Here is a 22283-nt window from a genome sequence, read left to right on the forward strand (position 1 = left end):
GCCAGATGTAGGTAATCTGATTTTACCGATTCTTGAATACCGAATTTTACCGATTCGGTATTCAAAAATCGGTAAATGAGATGTAGGGAAAAAATCGGTATTTTTTACCGAATCGGTAAAATTCGGTACCGGACTTTCGGAATTTACTGATTCGGTATTTACCGAATCGGTATTTCCCATTCATCCCTATGAGCCAAAAGGCCCATAGGAATGCATTGGAAATACCGATTCGGTAAATACCGATTCGGTAAATACCGAATCGGTAAATTCCGAATCGGAAAGCAAGAAAAAGTGAAACTAATGAAAACAGCCAATCAGGTGCTACCACCCTCCCCCTCCCTACCAGGAAGTGGCTACCCAGGCAGCTGCAACTCATTAGAAAGTTATGGAGAGGCAGTCAGAGCTGAGCAGAGACACAGAGCAGCAGGGAGTGATTTTTGGGAGTTTACCACAGGGAAAATGGCAAGCAGCAGTGAGAGTCAGAAGGCAGAGAGGAAAAGGAAAGTTAAGTTCAGCAGCATGGAGCTGCAGGTACTTGTGGAGGAGGTGGTGAGAGTCCACAAGCAACTATTTGGCAGGCACTCCCTCACTGTTCCTGAGTCAGCAAAACGCAAGATGTGGCTTGCTATTAAAGAAAGGGTCAATGCAGTGGGAGTCACAAGCAGGAGCATTGATGACCTGAAGAAACGCTTCAATGACATCAGGAGCCTGGCAAAAAAGAAGATGTCAGAACTACATAAGCAGGCTGGTGTCACCGGTGGAGGCAGGAACCCAGCGCCCCCCCTTACTGACCTGGAGGAGTTGGTGGCCTCAACCATCAAGCCAGACAGTGTTGTGGGACTTGGAGATGTGGACAGCTCAGCCAGAGCTACAGGAAAAGGTAAGACGCATGCGCAGCATGACACCCCATACCAACCTGCTTCCCTTAACCCTTTGTGCACAGGCCAACCCCGGTCCAGTACTGCTAGCACTATACAGGAGCAATACATTATGGGAAATTTAGTCAGCTAATGTAAGACCATGTGTAACTGCACAGACATCAGCAAGGCAGTGAAAGTAATGCAGAAAAATGAAAGTTAAATGTGTAAAGCATTTATTGTAGTGACTGTGACACAGTAGCACTCAGTTGACATACGCTTATTTATACCTAGGGGCAACATCAGGCAGTTGAGCCACAGCAACAGACGGGACTGCACCAGCGAGGGAGGAGAGTGACGAGGCAGGGCCAAGCCATGTACAAGCCTCACAGGAGGAAGAAGACACAACTGCCATCTCCCAGGAAGAGGAGACAGTCCAGACCCCCGAGTTTCCCCACTCCCCACACCTTTCACAATCCCCTCCATTGATTTTCTCTCCTGAGACCTCCCCATCACTGTTACTGTCTGCACCTGCAACCTCACCAGCCAGGAGGCGAGTCGTGGCCCCACTGCCAGTGATAGAGGCAGCAGAGGGTGAGGCTCAAGCCACTGTACCTGTGAGTCCTGCTGCACTGCAGCCCACCACTGAGTCTTTCACCTCGCGCAGACGGCAACGCAGGCCCAGCAGTGCAGGTGGACCTGGAGATGGCACTGTGTTCCGTGGGCTGGAGGGGAGCATGGTGCGCATAAAACGCATGCAGGGGAAATCCATACAGGCCTGCCACCACCAATTTCGGGTCCTAAATGAACAAATTGGAGACATGGGGAAGGGCATCAGAGACATTGTAGAAACCAATAGGGAGGTAGCAAAAACAAATGCTGACCTTGCTGCAGGAATGCAGCAAATGAGCAATTCCATCACCCAGCTGTGCTCAAAACTGGACAGCCTGGAACACACAAGGCGCAGGGACGCTCGTGTTCCCAATAGGGCCATGAATCGTCTGGCCACTGCCACATCCCAGCTATGCCATAGAGGCATTAATATACAGGACAGCCTCACACAGAACACGGCCGAGGTCACCAGGGGCATGGCCAGGATCACTAGTGCCCTCAAGGCTATGATCATATCACACACTGCACTGAATCCTGCCCTGGATGTGGCAGAGGGAGACGACAGCAGTAGCCGCAGCAGCTTGGCAAGCGCTGTAGTTGAGCCACGTAGGAGCAGCAGGCGCCCAGCTGAGGCTGCAGGCCATGCGGAAAGCAGTGACCAACATCCCAGTGGCTCTGGGAAGCGCGGGCGCAAGTGAGTTTGCCGGTGTGGGTGAAGTAACCCAGGACATGCAGTCCCCACGTTTATTATGTTTAATTTGTTGCACTTCAGTGCATGAACGTTGTGGCAACATTAAATTACATTCTTCTCATTCACAACCTGTCTGTGTCTCATTACTTACTCAGAAATAGTTGCGTGTAATCTCCTCACGTCTGTATCTGCCATCACTTGGTGTTGTCACTCCAGCAGGTTGTGTTTCAGGCACAGCAATGTCGTCGTCATGATCCTCGTAGTCAGACAACTCCACCTCAGTACCCTTCTTAACAGCAAAGTTGTGCAACATGGCACAGGCAGCAATTATCTTAGAGCAGGTGATGGGGGTATACTGCCTTGCACCTCCACTCTTGTGCAAGCATCTGAATCTGCTTTTCCAGATACCAAAGGTCCGTTCAACAACATTCCGTGTGCTTTTGTGGGCCCGGGAATATCTCCTTTGGCTGGGTGTTGAGGGGTTGAGGTAGGGGGTGAGTATAAATGAGCGGAGAGCATATGCACTGTCTCCTAAAAGGAAAAGGGAATACATTACTCACATGCATACATGTACTTCTTACTGCAATAGGTAATATGGGGGTCAGACACTGTGTCTTACCTAGGAGGTATCCTTCACCAAATTCCCCTGCAGTCAGCCGTGCATAGATGCCGCTGTTTTGAAAAATATAGGAGTCGTGGGTACTCCCAGGGAATTTTGCCACAATGTCAGTGATGGCGCACTTTGCATTGCAAATCACCTGCACATTGATGGTGTGGGTTGACTTCCTATTCCTGTAGATATATTCTGTGGCAGCAGGGGGACAAATGGGAATGTGTGTGCCATCTATGCAGCCAATTATATTGGGAAATCGTGCCATCTGGTAAAAGTCAGATTTTGTTTGCACCAGTTCAGCATGGGTAGCAGGAAAAGATATGTAATGCTCCATCCTGTGTAACATGGCGTCAAGGAATTTGTGGAAAAACCTTGACTGGCTGCTCTGTGTCACCCCACCTACCGCAGCAACCACGCTCTGGTAGCTCCCAGACGCAAGCAGGTGGAGGCTGCACAGCACCTGCACATGGGGTGGAATTGCATGTGCCCTTGGGGTAGTGTGCTGCAACAGTGGTTAGAGGTCCCTGATGAGCTCCAAGATGGTGTCTGGGGCCAACCTGTACCTCTGCAGTATCTCTGCCTCTGTGAGCATGAACAAGGTGACCCTCTGCCTGTAGACCTGCTCCTCTCTCTGCCATTCCCTCTCTCCTTCCTCCTGTAGCCGTAGCCGTCTTGCAATGACATAAAATGCCGCCATTGTGCAAACAGAATTGCATTTTGGGTCCATTTTTATAGGTTGCACCTGGTTACTACCTGATTCCAATCCATGGTAATTACCGACTCTTAAATACCGAATTTCAAGCAAATTCGGTATTTCAGAGCTTCCCTACATCTCAATATCCATTTTTACCACTTCTTATTTACCGATTCGGTATTTTATCGAATCGGTAAATTTACCAATTCGGTAAATTTACCGAATCGCAAACCATTGCGATTCGGTAAATTTACCGATTCTGTAATATTTCCGATTCGGTATTTTACCGAATCGGTAACTTTACCGATTCGGTAAATTTACCGAATTGGACTATTTTCGGTCTCCTACATCCTGAAAGCTCAATACCGGTCGGTAACGGCTGAAAATACCGATTTTCGGCCGTTACCGACCGGTGAAGGGCTTCCTACATCTGGCCCTTAATGCTTAAAACCTCCCAAGGAATGGAGCAGTACCTTGCATGGCCTCTCTCAATGCACGAAAGATTCCTGCTAGTAAAGTTTAGATTGGACTACTTCCACCTCTTACTGGCAGTACCTAAAGGGAGCCATAAAGGACAGGTGCTAGCACCCTGTGGCTGCGACAACCTGTCTCCACAGGATATGCTACACTTTGTCCTTTTCTGTGATTTTTATGTGGCCCCCCGCAGACTGTTTTTAAAACCTCTTTTAAAAAAACAAAATTTTACACAGGCTCGCCCAGCGTTGTTTTACCTGCAACTGTTAAAACCCGATTGCATACCGTTGATTTTAGGGTTCTTAAAATGTTCAATAAGATACAGAAAAAACCTGGACTGAAATTGATTTGGATAACAATGTACTACTATGAAAGGTTTAAACGTGAATTTTATACTCTCATTTTACCCATGAATTTACGGAACCTGACTTGTTATGCCTACTTTTTTAAAGTGTATGTTTAATTGTGTAAATGTAACTTTCATGGTTTTCATCTGGAAGCCGAATAAAGTTGATTTGAATGAATGAACTACGTTGAAGCCTCTGACACTAAAGATTTTCTCTAAAATATATGAATTTTCAGAAAGGCCTAGGTCTTCGAGGAGGGGAGGGAAGCATTTGGACCATGAAAAGGGGTTTGGGGGCATGGTGACAGAAGAGGGAGAAGATGCACATATCTTATCTCAAACCATTGTTGATCAGTGACAAAGGAACTGAACCAACTAAAGTTGGAACACTTAGCTCCAAAAGCTTGGGATCAATGATTAGGCTTCGCATCGTGAATGACGGCTCTGGTGGCCATTGAGAAGTCAAGTGATATGAGTATGTGTCCTATTTTTTGTAGCGTATAATAGACGTCACACAAACGTTTGCTGTGTATTGTTTCTTTAGCCTTTTTCCAACATTCAGCTTTTTAATCTATCAACAAATATATTGTGTCCTGCATTCTGTAACCAACCTAGACGATTTTTGATTGCGATGTGGTTAAAAGCAAGTGAAACCATTTTGTAAAACTCAATCACCCCTGTGAATTTACAAACCTGACTGTATATTCTGAGGCATTCTGTTATTTATACTTTGCTGTCTGTTTCACAGCCCTGCGCATCCCCAGGAAAAAGTGAAGACCATGTTTGGAGTTTTTGCTCTTCTGACTGGTAATTGTTCTAGCTATTTCACAGTTTTCGTTGATTGTATTAAATGATTTGTGAATTCCAACATGTCATTATTTGGGTGCTTCAAAGCGATTTTCAAATTGTTGAAATGCAAACATGTATTCACGATTTACGAAAGTTAGAAGGGACAATAAATGTGCACTCGTGATTACTCCTCCCCTTTTTGGAAATGTTTCCTCATGTGTAGTATTATCAAAGAATCCTTGGAAAAATAGAGGGGCATATTACCAACCAATAGAGATAATTTTTGTCTCTAACTTGTTTAGAGACAAAAATTATCGCCGCACATCGGCGATTTTTATCGCAGATAAACCTTGCTATTAGCAAGGTTTATCGCAAATGTGATAAAAAACGGCCGCAATGCATGAATATCGCTGAAAAGTCAGCGATATTCATGCATTATCGAGCAAATGCTCTTAGCCATGCTATCCACCTCCCATTGGTTAACATGGCTAAGAACTGCTCAGGGCAGGTGTTAGCTTTTGGAGATATTCGCGCTTAGCGCGAATATCTCCAAAAGTTGGTAATAGGAGATAGCGATGTTAGCGACTGTTTCCAGTCGCTAACATCTTGGCACGCCCACTTTGCATGTCATTAGTGATAAATATCACTGACATGCAAAGCGGGGCCCAAGATGGTCGCTATCTCCTATTAGCTGTCGCTAACTGGTGTTAGCGACAGCTTGGTAATAGGGAGATAATTTTATCTCCGCTTTTTTGGCTTTTAAAGCCAAAAAAGCGGAGATAAACCCCCTTGATAATATGCCCCATAGTTGTTTTGGTGTACTCGCATGATAATTCGGCATACTGAAATTCGAAGCAAATGTCACAACAGCTTTGTACTCATTTGAAGTAGTATCAGCTGAATCGGGGTGTGTAAAAAGTAAACTGAGGGCTGGTTTGTGGTCTTGCTGCCTGCAAGTGGATCTGGGGCCGGCTGTACCAAGCCATTTTAGGGCAGCACAGACCCTTTGATTTGTAAACTCACAGGGCTTACGATGTATTAAACCCATTTTAAGAGTCGGAAAAACGTTTGCGACTTTCTAAATGGATATGCCGGTCGCAATTGGGATTCCCAATTTGGGAATGTGGGGGGCTTGGTGATCTATCATGATGGTAGCTCTCTTCTGAGCTCCGGTGATCCTGCGGTCTGTTGTGTCTGGACCCTAGGCCCACATGGTTACAATAATGGACACGGTTACAATAATGGACAGGGACACAAGGTGGTAGGGTACTGTAACAGGCCACGAGCACCCAGGCCCTTTTATTAACAGGCTCACGTCACTCGTGACGCCTGTGATGGATGGTTGTCAGGTGCATGTGTGTCCAGCCCTCGAGGGAGTGGCTGGTAAGACCAGTGCCTGCTGAGACACTATGAGCAAAAGTGACGCAAGAGTCTTCTAAATAAGCCCCTGTGTACATAGCTTTCACGCCGGTGACCTCTGCTTTTCTAACTTCATTCGACTGGGTTCCACCTTCGTCGCCTAGCGGCACTGACCCCCTTCCAAGCCCCTGCTGCACATTCAGCAACATACGGAGCCATGACACTATTGGTTTTAACCACAGACAGACACCTTCCCTACATCTTCGGACATCAATCTACTGGAGGAGTTTGTTACTTGTCGGTGTACTGAAGAGTTTAGCTGAACCATCTGCTACCATTATTGCTTTTCATCTTCGGCCAGACTTGCTTTATTCAAAGACAGTTTAGCAATCAATGCCTGATAGCTCGTAGGCTGATGCATGTGCTTATTAGCTTGTGCCTGGATGTCGATCGTCTACTTAACATTTAGGTGTTTTGTTGCACGCAGCTTTCGCTACTTATGCATGCACATGTGCCACATCCAATTTAGCTGTGATCTGCTTGGTGACATGCCAATCAGTAATGCTGCATTCATGGTAGACATCCTTTTGCCTGCATGTCCTTTTTAATGCTACCAGAAGATAACATGATAACCTTTACGACCCCACTGACTACAGAACATTGCTTTTCATGGATACCGGTTTAATAACCTTAAGGTACAGCAGAAGTGTAGAACCATCTCTTCTTGTCCTTTTCCGTTATTCCTACCTTTCACTGACCACATTGCAAAGAGCTTTGTAAGCTGCTCAAAACAACACGTATATTCAATTTCATACCAGTTAATAACTATGCAACCTGCCCTTAAGTGGCTCCTGTTTAGTTAAGATGTTCTACACTATGGGGGACCAGAGATCATAGAGAATACAAAGACTACAAAAAGACGGGAAATGTATGAAAAAGATACCATGTTAAAAAAAAAAGTCACTGATACCCAAATCTCATGTTAGAAAAAAAACAGATAACCTCTGGTGTCGAAGTGATATTTTGAAGAAACAAAACACTGTGTGAGACATTGCTCAGAGTACCAAAGCTAATATTTACTTATTGTAGGTGGAAGTAGCTTAGTTACTTGGGTCTATATTGGTATTATATTACTATATTTAGCTGCATCTCCTACTTTAATATATCTATTACCTAGTATTGGGGTATCTTTCATAGATTCACATGCCTGAGTCATTCCCCGTTGTCGATAAGGGAGTCCCATGGTAATATATTCAAACAGTGCCTCAAATACTTCATAGTCAATTCAATTCAATTCAAATACAGCTTTATTCGATTGTCAAAAGCAATCATAAAAGCATACATGTTTAAAAAATTAACATTTCAATACATTTTACATGTCGTACAAAACAATTAATTGGTGACAAAATTCCAATAAAAAAAATCCTTCTTATAATTAAAAATACATTACATAATCAATGTTTTCCTAAAATATATCACTTGTTTCAAGAACGCTGTGATTGTTGCTACACATAACTCATTGTCCTAATATTGTATGCTTAACATGGCCAGACGACATTGGCGCAGGCCCATCTGTCTCAATAGAGGCAGTAAAATCCTACGCCTAGGAAAATTTACAAAACAAAAGGACATGAATAGTACTTTGGGGTGACACGTCGTCACAGGGATGAGGCTGTAAATCATGCGACCAGTCATTTATAGTTGGAAAACTAACCAGTCTATGGAAAATTCCAAATCTAAAGCGTGTTAATAAAAATGTATCATAATTGCCAGGAACATAAACCAAATAGGGTTGAATTTTAAAAGAAGTTAATAACAGTTGATGTTGTAGGACAGTTGGTTTTAAAACCTCTGTTGTTATCCTTAAGGTATCCAGAAAAGACAAACCATCCTTCCTCAAATCTTTTCTTGAGATGGCTGAGATAGTAAGAGGATTTAGAAAGTATTCCGGCTTTACATATCAGTGAAAAACTTGAACACATAACTCAGCCATGGTATCCTCATTGCTCCATCCAATTTTAAAATATCTGACACAATATCACTGTTCAGCTTGGCTTCGTCTTTGGTCCACAGTCTGTGCCATAGAAGCACAGGCTCAAGCTTGATCAAGTCAGATATAAATGGGAGTCCTAATTCTGCATGACAGTTATAATTAGGAGTGCTCTTAGAAACTGTGAGGATATGTTTCAGGAAAGAATTTTCAGCTACCTGGATGGGGTTAGGGTCAGCAAAACCCCATATCCCACTTCCATAGGTGATATTTTGAAGAAACAAAACACTGTGTGAGACATTGCTCAGAGTACCAAAGCTAATATTTACTTATTGTAGGTGGAAGTAGCTTAGTTACTTGGGTCTATATTGGCATTATATTACTATATTTAGCTGCATCTCCTACTTTAATATATCTATTACCTAGTATTGGGGTATCTTTCATAGATTCACATGCCTGAGTCATTCCCCGTTGTCGATAAGGGAGTCCCACGGTAATATATTCAAACAGTGCCTCAAATACTTCATAGTCTATAATGGCCTAAGGCCATCTAAACAGTAGCCTATCTATGTCCTTTTTAAAAAAGAACCAAATGTTGGCATCCAGCCAATCAGCTGCTAGCACCCTCTAGAACACACACAGCATAGGCAAGTTCCCCTCAGATTTTCACCGCACGTCGGGTGGAAGGGAGTCTTTTTGAGTGCTACTCAGTTTCTTTTCTTCAGCAAATCTGGACATCGTGTCAGACAAAAAAGGCCTTTTCCGCCCTTGTAAAACCTGTGGTGTGAAATGGGTCCATGTGGATGATCCACACAAGGAATGTATTTATTGCCTTTATCCAAGGCATGATGTGAGAGATTGTAAGATCTGTTGCACCTTCTCAAACAAGACCCCCAAGGACAAAGAAGGAAGGTTGTTATTGTGGCTCAAAACCACAAAACAGCAGTCACATTCTTCTGATGAAGAAGAGGACAGAGCTTCAACATCCAATAAGAGGGCTAGTTCCAAGGACAGTTCCTCAGGTGAGGGAAGGAAACACCTTAAGCCTTTCTAGGACTCAAGGGCTTCAAGTAAGAAGAAGGCTACCAAACACGCCTCTGAACCAGCTTTATCTTTGCCCTCTACACCTGTCGAGAATGAAAGAGATCGCCCTAAAGCCTCGTCTTCTGAACCTGTAAGTAGGAATACCATGAAAAAGCCATCAGCGACGACAATCTCTCTCGTCGATGACAATCTGTGTGACATCGTCTATGCCATCGTCGGTGGCAAAAGTGACGACGGCGACCCAGTCTCCTATTCTCTCTACCAGAGTCTCCATATCGACAACGAGAACCCCATCGTCGTCAAAGACCGCTGATGCCCTTCGTCGACCTCAACGCTGTCGATTAAGATCCCGATGATGACTGACTCATCCACTGATGGTCTATCGCCGTGTTACCAGCCCTTGGATCGATTCCCTGCTCCACCCGCGGATCCACTCAGCCCATCACGCCGCTAAATTGCCAGCCGTGACAAGGAACCACCATGACTGACGCCATGGAACAATAACTCAGAACCTACGTAGCAATCGTTGAGCCGTCACCCTCTGCCGAAGTCCGCACTCCCCCTGAGACGAATTTGTATCTCTTACAGATGCCACAAGGATACTGGGACTCACACATACCTTCCCCCTGATACCAGCGCCTTAGCATAGGCTCTGAGGCCCCTACTGACAACGAACCAAGCACCTTTTATTCATCGCAACCCCGTCCTGAAGACGATCCCAAATCACGCGGATCGAAACGTCATCGACAACACAGCACAACAAATGGCGCAACTCCCCGCAGTGGCTCACTTGAATTGTCATTTGTAATTGTACCAAATCAGATTGAATTATATTGTAGAGCCATTGCTTTCTATCTCCACACTGTATATATTATTTCACTCTCACAAATTGCGCCGTTCACGCTGTTCACTATTGTCACTTGCGTCGCCACCTGTGTCGCCTGTACATACCGAGCACCAAGTACAGTTCGGGTTGCTTTTCGATTCACTTCTATACAGTGCTGCTATAACTGTATGTCTTATCTGTACTTAAAATACATGATGCTACAAGCACATTCTAAAAACTAATTGAGTCTCCTTTTTCTTTGCAAGTAATGCCTTTGGCATACATGTTTAACTGTCTATACATTGATACCTTTTGGGATATTGTTTGTTAATTTTTTTTTTTGGTCTGTCGATGAAGGCCCCTTCGATGAAGATACCGTAGGCGAAAATACCGTCGATGACGACACCGTCACGACGACGACTCCATCGACGATGGAAGCGCCCTTTCCCGAATTTTATACACTGTCAACTCCTCTGTCAATGAGGATTACTTGGGTCACTAGAGTAACAAAGACATTCTTACGTGTCAGGAGAATTACGAGGGGAATGAAGACTATCAGGAAGAAGCACAATATTACCAACAAGGGTATATGGCTCCAAGTCATAGTTATCAATGTAACATTTGACCAGAACCACGCCGCAGGGACTTGGCCCATCTGCCGCCATCATTCATCGAAGATCTACAAGCCATGTTGGCAGATTATAAACAAAGGTTGCCTCTGCAGCAGCATCAGTCAGAGAATCATATAACTCAAATGGAAGAACCTGCAGGTGCATCAGGTCTTCAACTGCGTAGCACACCTGCTGGATGCGGGAGCAGTCGACCAAGGAGTACAGAACATTCCTTCTTCAGAAGACGATGAAAAGGAAGGTAAACTGCCAGATCCAATATCTGCTCCTGTCCCTTGGGATGACTACGTTATTCCAACACCATCCCCTCCTCCACACCTTCCGTCAGACTATCCTCTGGAAGATATCAGGGGGGGTTCAAAACTTACTGCAGAGGGCAGCCAACAGGTTTAATTTCCCAATAACTGTAAAGCAAAGCGAATGTTCCCTATACAACTTCAAAGAAGACACAAGGAAAGTGGTACGCCCCATACCTATCATTGACCATATATGGCAGGAGGGCATCAGGATTATGAAAGCACCAGCATCCATACCATCGGTGTTGCCTCAAGTGGAGAAGAAGTATAGGGCTCCGGATGACTATCCATCTTGCCTTATTGGACATCCTAAACCAGATTCGGTGATCTCCCAGGCTGCGCAAAGGCGATCTAAGAATCCTGCTACCTCGATTACTACCCCCAGGATAAGGAAGAGTGTAGAATGGACATTCTAGGAAAAAAGTTTTCTTCAATGGCATCTGTGATAATCAGGGCAGTGAATGCTCTAGCCGTTATCGACCCCTGTGACCGCCAGATGTGGTCTGATATGGCAGGGCTAATATACCTCATCCCAGAAGAAAACAGACAAGATGCATGCAAGATACTGCTAGAAGGTGAGCGTGCAGCTGCAAAGAAAATTGACTGTGCCCTTGACATGGCCCATACTGGTTTTAGACAGCTAGCAGGAGCTGCTGTGCTTCGATGTCACGGATGGCTAAAAGCAACCACCTTTAGACCTGAGGTACAAGCAAAGGTTCTAGATATGGCTTTTGACAGTTAATCACTGGTTGGATAACACATTGATGAAGTACAATTGGCAATAAAAAATGATACTGTCACCGCAAAGTCATTGGGCGCTCTGCAGTACTGTGCTAGAGGGTGAGGTTTCACCACTTACAAAGGAGGATACCAGAGGGCTCAACAATATCAGCCATATCAATCTCAATATCAGCACTCTTATAACCCTCCATCTTATTGTCAACCATCCACAGCTGATTTCTCTCACCCAGGAGGCTGCAATCGAGCATCCCCAACAAGGCTGCGATTCAGGCAGAAAACAAGGATCACATCAGGGAACCAGTCCCTCTTCCCTCCCTGCCTGTGGGCGCAAAAATTCCAGTTGTGTACAACGGTGCCACAAAATAACATCAGATCGCTGGGTATTGGACCTAGTCACCAACGGTCACACTCTAGAGTTCCTTCAGCGGCTGCCAACCACTCTACCCAGGTGTCCTCCTCCCCCTCGTCATCACTTATTGCGAAAGCAAGTCTTGACCATGCTGGTAAAGAAGCAATAGAGAAAGTACTATTCGCTCAAAAGGGAAAATGTTTTTTATTCTTGTTTTTTTCCTAATAAAAAGGAATTGGGGGTATGGAGACCGATTTTGGACATAATGAATCTCAACAAGTTTCTCAAGAAACAGCCGTTCAGGATGGTAACGCTATCTGATAATGTAACCAGACTAACCCCAGGGATTAACTGGAGGAGGGAACTAGAGACAGGGGGCGCTAGGAGCAGGCCAGCTTTCAACACAAATTGTTAAACATAAATGGGGCCGCTCCCAGAGGAAAGTGACCAAAAGTTCTCAAGGGAAAATTGTGAGTGTGGACATCTCACAAAAAGTGTACGACTGGCCTCACACACCACCTTGTGTCATGCTTCATCATCGCAGTCCTCGCCTCTAAAAATTTGGTTTGATAGAGGGCAGGCATTCACCGGACAGGGATGCACTTCTAAACTAAGTGGGGGCCCATGGAAAGGGAGTGACTTTTAAAACCATTACAGTTGCCAAATTACATTTTAATAGGGTAGGCAGCTGTATGGTACTAAAAACAGTGGACGGTGAGGTAGGAAATCAATTATCCCCCTATTGAATGAGGTCAACTGGCTCCCTTAAAGAAAACACAGGAATTGGCGTGCGTGGTTATATTTGTGCAACAAGTGACAATCATCTGTGCACATTGTTTTCTCGACTTGGACACATCAATAACAGGTATCTGTACCAAAGTACATAATAAACCGACTGATAAGAACAGTTTACTCCTATACGAGAGCAACCATCCGAGGGTCTTATGGCAAAACTTGCCAGTTAGCCAATTTCTCCGAATACACAGAAACTGTTCGAGTATAGAAACATAAAATGAGCAAGCGAAGCAACATGAAAGAAAGTTATTGGATTGACACTACCCGAACAAAATGGTCAGAAAGGCAAAGAAAAGAGCCAGGAATAACCATCGGGATGCACTGCTAGAAACAACACCCAAAGAGAAAATAGACAGAGTGATATGTGTGACCACATATACTCCTGTATCAAATAAAGTCCAGAACATCATACAGAAAAAGTGGCACATCCTGAACAGCGCACAGAAACAATGGGCAACCCCTCTTTTCGCATTTAAAAGGAGCATAAGCCTATGTGACGATTTTGTTCACGCAAAAACACAGCCCAAGAAAGAGAAGAACAGACTACAATGTGGAATCATCAGAGACCCATAGGGCATTTTCCATGCGGTAGCTGTGTGGCCTGTCTACTCACTAGGCACGAATAACCCATGGAAGCTGAGGGATGTCAGCAACTGCAACACTGAGAATGTGGTGTATTTGATAACCGTGGGCACAAAATCCGTTCCGTTTTCTGGCAATTTCGCAGTCCCCGAATCCCACGAATTTGCCCCAAAATCCGTAAATTCGCAAGCTGGCGGATTTTTTTGCTTGGTCGCGCTTGAAAAACTACAATATCGCGCGTGCAGCGTTGACTTACCGTGATTCTGTGTTCGCCTAGTTGGTTTTCTCCCGGTTGCGTGTGCTGCGCCATTTTGGGTCTTGCTGCGTGATCCCATGAGAGTTTTTCGACCGCGATTACCTCATCGCGGCCCGCCATCTTGCACAGCGAGAGTTTGACAACGCAAGTACCTCATAAGGGCCCGCGTTCACGCATCGCTGGAGTAAACAATTGCGAACATGTAGATGCGGCGCGCAGCTGACTTCCGGCGGGAGATTTGAACAGCTCGTTTTCCCCAACTTGCAAAAATTGCAATTCTGCACAAGAAATCCAACGCAGGCAGCATAAACCTTCTGAAAATGTTGATTTTGATCAGAATAACTCCTCAGATTGACTTTTGGCTGCACTTTTTGGTGCAAGGAGTCCATTTTTGGGGGGGGTGGGAGGAAGGAAGTGCCCCAGAGTCACTAACTTCCTGTTCCTGTCCAGCAGGCTCATCCCAGTGCTTTGTCCATGTCCTGGTCACTTTTGATTTGGATCTGGAAGGATTACTTTTTGTGGCTGCTGCTGGATATTTGTATTTGAGGACTTTTGGGACTTTGGAGTTTGGATCACTTTTGGATTTGAGATTTTACAAGTAAGTTGGTGTTGTTTGTTTGGGGCATTGCAGTTGCTGCAACTACAATTTTAAAACTTTTTCACAACTTTAAAAAATATATATTGTGACCTGTGGGTAGCCACAGTATCCAGTAGGCCCAGGGTTAGTCATGGGTGCATGATACAACTGTTTCTGTGAGGTTTTTTTAAAACTTAAATCTCATTTATGTCATGGAATTTTAGCTCACTGTTATATGTGGATTTTTTTTAAATTTTGGGGTGCCTGTACAGCCTCACTAGCCAGTAGGCCCAGGGGTAGTGAGTGGTGCATGAACCTAGTCTTTCTGTGGGGTGTCTTGAATTTAAACATCATTGAGGGCATGGATGGCATTGGATTGTGGTGATTTTTGAGTGTTTTTTGACTTTTGGGGGTGGTGTTGGGGCTTGGCCATGTGGGTGGGGGCCATTTTGAGGCCTGGTCCAGGCAGGGCCTGGCCATGTGGTGGGGGTCAAGGGGCCATTTTGAAGCCAGGCAGTGTGCTCAGGCCTGCACCCAGTTTGCCTTGCTTTCAACCATTATGCCCAAGGGTACTCAGTGGTCCATGGACCTAGTCTTTCTGTGGGGTGTCTTGAATTTAAACATCATTGAGGGCATGGATGGCATTGGATTGTGGTGATTTGTGTGTGTTTTTCGACTTTTTGGGTGCTGTTGGGGCCTGACCATGTGGGTGGGGGTCATTTTTAAACCTGGTCCAGGCAGGGCGTGGCCATGTGGTGGGGGTCAAGCGGCCATTTTGAAGCCAGACAGTGTGCTCAGGCCTGCACCCAGTTTGCCTTGCTTTCAACCATCATGCCATGGGGTACTCAGTGGTCCAGGGACCTAGTCTTTCTGTGGGGTGTCTTGAATTTAAACATCATTGAGGCCATGGATGGCATTGGATTGTGGTGATTTTTGTGTGTTTTCTGACTTTTTGGGGTGTTTAACTGATGTTCCTCTGGCTTCCTTTGCTTTTAGGTGCGCAAGAGAACCACCAGTGCCAGGAAGAAGTCCTGCAGCGGTGTGTGCAGCACAACGTCACGTGACGTCACGTGTGGCCACAGACAACTCTGCAACTCATGCAACTGTGGCCTGCTGTTCTGACATCTGAAGAAGATGGGCCCAAAGAAAGGTGGCCGTAGCGCCTTTACGAAAAAAGTTGGCAGTGCCACTGTTAGTAAGAAGGAGCAGAAGAAGCAAGTGGTACCACCTACCAAGGAGACTGGTGTGCCCACAGACACCTTTTTTGGGGGAAAAAAACTACGCCTGCAGCAGCAGCGGTGTTCGCCGGGTACCAAGCTGGGAGCAGCACCTTCGCTTCATTGGGCTCAGTGCCACCACGCCGTGTTAGGTCCAAGCGCATGAGTGTTGCAGAGGCAGCCACTTTAATTGTTCAATCACCATCGACCAGTGATGTTGGCTCATCGCAAGAAAGTAGCATCCAATCAACGCCGGGTGTAACTCAGCTGACGAGTGTTCAACAACCACAGGTGCAACGACAACCACAGGTGCAACTAGTACAAGAGCAAGTACATGGGCAAGGAGAGGCGCAAGTAGAGGCGCAAATAGAGGTGCAAGGAGAGGCGCAAGGAGAGGCGCAAGGAGAGGCGCATGGAGATGCGTAACTAGAGGCGCATGGAGCGGCACAACTGCCCACAATGCTTGTTCCTCCAGAAATTGGGGCACATCAGGCAATTGAGATTGAAGCAGAGGTATCATCCCAGGAAGCCACTCCTCCTGATGATGATCCATTGTCTTCCAGATCCCCAGCAAGAAAAAGGTCAAGGAGGGCTACTACTACAAGTTCCTCTTCAAGCCCCCTTCCTTCTGATGACCTTGATGTTGATTGGAACCCACCAATGCAGTTTGAGAGTGAGGCACGCCATGAGCCGACAAAGGTAGCTAAGCCTAAAAGGAAGGTTCCCGCAAGGCTTTCACTTATGGCTGATGATGATGATGAGCAAGAAGTGGTGTATGCTGCTGATGAACAGTCTGACGACGTCCCAGTCATCACAGACGTCACTCCAGCCCCAGCGGGCATGCAGCAGACAGACATTTTTACCCTATCCTGAATTGCTGGTGAACGGGATGTGGGCGGCGTGGCACTGGTACCACCACCAACGCAGTTAACTACTACACCAACACGACCTACAGCTTCATTATGTTCTCGTCAGAAGGGCCGGCAGGGACCTCAATCCAGCTCGACCTCCAATACCTCAAGTAGTGTTGCTGTAAGTGCACAACAGAGTCGAATTCAGCCACGCCCATCCTCCACTTCATCTGGCATTGAAACTGAAAGTAGCACCTCCACCACCAGCAGACATTTTCAGTCCCCAGTTTGGGACTTCTTTAGTGTTAGCAAAAAGGCGGAATACATGGTCGTTTGTTCGATTTGTAAAATAGTAGTTAGTCGGGGTAAGCTTGGTACCATCTATGGTACCGGAGGCCAGAGAGGTAATCTCCAAAAACACCACACTATCCAGTGGGAGGCGCACCTAAGGAACATCGGGGAAGCCAAAAGTAGAACTGATCCAAATATATCCATTCACATTGCATCTGATGATGACGAGGAGCTGATCGTGCGTGGGGGAGTCAAGAACCGACCAACATTTTTTCGCGGAACACCCAGTACCCCTGGCAGCAGCACTGCAGTGGTAGCGTCTACACCCTCTACCCCTGCAACATGTATGAGGCACACTAAGGGCCAGATGTAGGTAAATAATATTTACCGACCTCTTAAATACCGAGTCATACCGACTCGGTATTACCGAGGAGGAAAATGAGATGTAGGTAACAATGACGGTATAAAATACCGACTCGGAACCTGTCGGTACTCGGAAACGGTATTTACCGACTCGGAATATACCTACACGGTAAAATCCGAGACGGAAAAACCAAAACCGATCCACCGGTGCCATGGCCCATAGGAATGAATGGCAACTTCCGACCCGGAAAATACCGAGTCGGGAAAAACCGACCCGGTATTTACCGTGTCGGAACTATCCGCCGAAGAATTTGAAACTGACAAACATGTGTGCCTGTGAACCAATCAGGTACTTCAACCACACCCAAATTCCAAGCCACAGGGGAACTAACCAATCAGATCCAAGCACCACACCCCAGTACCTGGGACAGGCCACGCCCATGCAGGTGCAGAAACAAACAGTCAGGAGAGCAGGAGGACAGAGTGTGGAGCAGCCTTTCCTGACACAAACTACACAGCAAGATGGAGAGCCAGGAGGCACAGAGAGAAGCTGCTGAGCGCAAAAGGAAGCAGAAGTTCAGCCAGGAGGAACTGCAGGTGCTGATTTCGGAGGTTGTCAGACATTATGGGAAAATATTTGGAAAGCAAACTCTGCATGTTGCTGAATCAATCAAGCGCAGCACCTGGTTGGACATACAAGGCAAGGTAAATGCCATTGGTGTCACCCACCGTGACCTTGAAGACCTAAAAAAACGGTGGTATGACATCCGCATAATCACCAAAAAAAAGCTTGCTGCCCACCGCAAGGAAAGTGCTGCTACAGGAGGCGGAAGAAACAGAGCCCCCAGACTCACCGACATTGAGGAGATGGTCGCTACAACCCTTGAGAAGGAATGTATACACGGAATAGGAGACGCAGACAGCTCAGCAAGAGGAGCAAAGAAAGCAGGTAAGATGCAGGAACAATATCATTTACCCTTTTACCTATTCCCCTCACAGGATAAATCAGACTCCACAACAGGTTTAACTAATGTCCTGCAATGCATCCTGGGAAATGTAGTCATGTGTAGATACCTCAGAGCAGTCAGCGTGCATTGCAGCAAGGGGAGCAACAGACAAGTAGCATAGGCAAATGAGAGACAGGCAAATGTGCAATAGAAGTGTATTTAATCTCATGACACAGGTGAACAACATTACTGACACAATGTCCATGTCTGTCCACAGGAGAGTCAAAGCGCAGCACAGCTGAGGTCAGAGAGAAGAGGAGGGAAGGAGCCGGACCTAGCACTTCTCACGGAGGGCAGGACCAAGAGCAGGCTGCCCCGATACCTGAGGAGGCAACTGCTGAATATCCACGTTCCCCTCTCCTATTTGGTAGTCAGGACACAGGAGCGGCAGAACTATCACCCACCCCCACATCACCATCCCCAGTGCTGGGAAGAGTCAGGAGCCATGATGTGCCCCCTCGCAGAATACTGCAAACATCATCGGAGGAGGAGGAGGTGGAGGGTGACACACAGGACAGAGGCAACACCGAGCAGCAGCCCAGTCCCAGAGTCACGCGGGCCAGTGTCCGAGGGCGACGGCCACGGGAGGTAGAGGATGTGCGGCAAGTCCAAGGTGTCTTCTGCGGACTGGAGGCCACCATGGTGAAGGTGCAGCGCCTGCAGGCAAAAGCAATGATGGGGGTTCAGAGGCACGCACGCACAACTAACAATAAACTGGAAGCAGTAGGCAAGGGCATAGGGGACATGGCAGAAGGCATACAATCCATGGCGTCAGGAATTTCAGATATCACACAGTGCATGACTGTCCTGTGTGACAAATTGGACAGGGACCATTTGGAGAGACGCAAGGCCCGTGTGGATGTGCGCCAGCAAACCAAGGCCCTGAACAGGTTTGCAACTGCTACCACTCTGCTGTGCAGACGGTCAGTCACGATGCAGGATGCCATAGTGCAGTGCTGCACCAATTTAAGTGAAGGTATGGCCAGGATGACCACTGCCATGGAGCTAGTGCTCGCGCATCAGACTGGCACTGGAGGCGACACTTGTGCTGCCGAAAGCGAGGGGTCCACCAGCAGGAGTGGTGCAAGCACTCCTGTGCATGACTTACGGAGGAGTGGCAGGCGTGGGGGAAGTTTGACAGGCCAGCGTGAGGACATAGGCTCACAGCCACAGCAGCCCCGCCCTGTGGCCCGTGGCCACAAACAATGACTTTGCACTCCACCCAAGGCTGTAGTCACGGTGGTGTGAACCGTGACAACACACTCATGGAGTGTTAGTATTAGTGAGCCCAATGTGAGCTAACAATGCTGTGGCGTAGTGATTATTAAACTACTTACACAAAGTTACATTCATGCCTGTGTCTCTTTACTCACTCAGAAATATTGTTGTGTAACCTCTGCCCGTCTCAGTCTCCCATCTGTAGCTGCTGCTGCCACTGTGGCTTGGGGCTCTGCCACCTCTGGGTCGTCATCAATGTCCTCATGAAATGTGAGCTCCACCTCAGTGCCTTGCTTGGTGGCGAGATTATGCAACATTGCACAGGTCGCTATTATTTTGCAGCAGATGATTGGGGTGTACTGCCGTGCACCTCCACTCTTATGGAGGCAGCGAAACCTGCTCTTTAGGAGTCCAAATGTGCGCTCAACTACGTTTCGTGTGGATCTGTGAGCCACGTTGTATCGCCTTTCACTCCTGGTGGATGGGTTGAGGTAGGGAGTGAGCACGAAGGACCGCAGGGCATATGCACTGTCGCCTAGGGGGAGAAAGATAGACATTAATTGCAAGTACTTGAGACGTAGATCTGATGTGAGTGTCAGGGTGTGTCAATGTGATTTACCTAGCAGGTATCCATTTCCAAATTCTCCGGCAAGTAGGCGTGTGTATATTCCACTGTTCTGGAATATGTATGAATCATGGGTACTTCCGGGGAACTTGGCTACGATGTCAGTGATGAGGTTACCTGCATTACATATGACCTGGACGTTGATGGAGTGCGTCGATTTGCGATTCCTGTATATGTGCTCTGTGGCTGCAGGTGGACAGAGTGGGACGTGGGTGCCATCGATGCAGCCGATCACGTGAGGGAAGTGTGCCAGTTGATAAAAGTCAGTCTTGGTTTTGGCTAAATCTGCCGGTGTAACAGGGAATTTAATATAATGCCCCATCCTCTGCATCATGGCGTCAAGAAACCTCCTGAAGAAGCGGGACAGGCAGCCCTGGGACACGCCACCCACTACAGCTATCACACTCTGGTAGCTCCCTGAGGCCAGCAGGTGTAAGCTACATAGCACCTGGACATGAGGTGGGATGGCATGGGCCCTGGGTGTTGGGTGGTCCAGGAGAGGGTGTAGGTCCCTGATCAATTGCTTGATGGTGTCTGGGTGTAGCCTGTACCTCTGCAGTATTTCAGGCTCTGTCAGTTGGAACAGTGTTATCCTCTGCCTGTACACTTGTTCCTCCCTTAGCCATTCTCTCTGTCCTGCTGCCTGTAGTCTCTGCCGTCTTGCTATGATGTAGAAAGCCGCCATCATGGGTCCTGAGGTGCATTTTGGGACTTTTTTTATAGCCCTCCCTTGGTTACCACCTGCTTTCAATGCATGGTAAATACCGACTTAAAAATACCGTTTTTCGGCAGAATCGGTATTTTTGGGCTTACCTACATCTCCAAGGCTTATTTTACCGTTTCTGATTTACCGAGTCGGAAAATACGAACGCGGTATTTATGTATACGGTAGATTCCGACACGGTAATTTTACCGGGTCATTCTTACCGAGTCGGTATGTTTCCGACTCGGATTTTAAGAACATCGGTATTTTCCGGCCTCCTACATCTCATTTCCTCGGTAACGGCCGATTTTACCGGTTTTCGGCCGTTACCACCCGGTAAAAGCCTACCTACATCTGGCCCTAAGAGTCTGGGAGAGACACCAATGCGAAAAAGTACATCAATGAGCCTAACTGGTTTGAAGAAGTCTGCATCATCATCATCATCATCACGTAAAACAATCCAGCCCACCATTAGAAGCATGTTTTGGTCGGATGCGCCATTTGAACGCAACCACCCAACTGTATAACGCAAAGCTGGCTAAAATGCTAGCGCTGGACCGTCTCCCTATTTCTTTCGGGGAAGGGGTGGGTTTTTTAGAATTTGTGGCAACAGTCTGCCCTAAATGGAAGGTTCCTAGCCAGTACTATTTTGCCAGAGTTTCTGTTCCAGCACTCCATAAAGATGTGCTGGAGGTGATTGGCGCAGCTATTCAGAAGAGTGCTGTTCACACTATCCACCTGACAACAGACATGTGGACCAGTTGCCAAGCCCTTGATTACATGTGCATCACTGCACACTGGGTCTCTTTTGCAGGGGTTAAAGACAAGTTAAAAGCAGGTGTTGACACGGACACAGTTTTTCAAGCTACTCGGAAACATGCAACAGTAGCCATGTTTGCCATGGAGAAATCTCATACTGCACCTAACCTTTTGGAGGAGTTTGACAGGAAGGTCTATGAATGGCTGCATCCAAGAAATCGCATGATTAGTTAAGTTTCCACGGATAATGGCAGTAATTTAGTTAGGGCCATAAATGATGGTGGCTATTTCAGAGTGCCGTGTTTGGTGCACAGTATTAACATTGTTGTGCAAGATTTCTTGGAAAAAGAAATCACAGTCAGCAAGTTTCTGACCACCTGCCGAAGAATCTGCACACATTTCAGCCATTCTTTTAAGGCCCGGAAGAAGCTGAGGAGCATGCAACATGAACGTAGACTGCCAGTCAAAGAAGTCATTCAGGAGGTGGCAACACATTGGAACTCAACCTTCTACATGCTTGAGCGTCTGTCTGAGCAGTGGGGGGTAATCAATGAGTATGTCTATGAACTGGGTTCTACTATGAAAGACATGAGGCTAGAGTTGGAGGAATGGAAGCTTGTTGCAAGCCTGACAGACATGCTTCGTCCTTTTAAGGTCTTCACGCGTGAAGTCAGCAGGGAGGACTGTTCTTTTGGCAAAGCTATCCCTTTGTTGCGCATGCTAGAGCAC

The 22283-nt window shown here is 46.6% G+C and overlaps 1 protein-coding gene across 10 annotated transcripts in view; it reads left to right on the top strand.

Moving 5' to 3' along the window:
• The window catches only part of LOC144754917 (protransforming growth factor alpha-like), a 1071904-nt gene that overhangs the window by 450015 nt on the left and 599606 nt on the right, over positions 1 to 22283 (top strand). For all 10 annotated transcript variants that reach the window (XM_078643261.1, XM_078643269.1, XM_078643264.1 and 7 more), the window contains one exon: positions 5036 to 5094. In XM_078643261.1, the coding sequence (XP_078499387.1) occupies positions 5067 to 5094 (28 nt within the window). In that variant the 5' untranslated portion in view covers positions 5036 to 5066. The remainder of the gene's footprint in view (positions 1 to 5035; positions 5095 to 22283) is intronic.

This window comes from Lissotriton helveticus, chromosome 5_1, assembly GCF_964261635.1.
Source record: "Lissotriton helveticus chromosome 5_1, aLisHel1.1, whole genome shotgun sequence".
NCBI classification, from domain to species: Eukaryota; Metazoa; Chordata; class Amphibia; order Caudata; family Salamandridae; genus Lissotriton; species Lissotriton helveticus.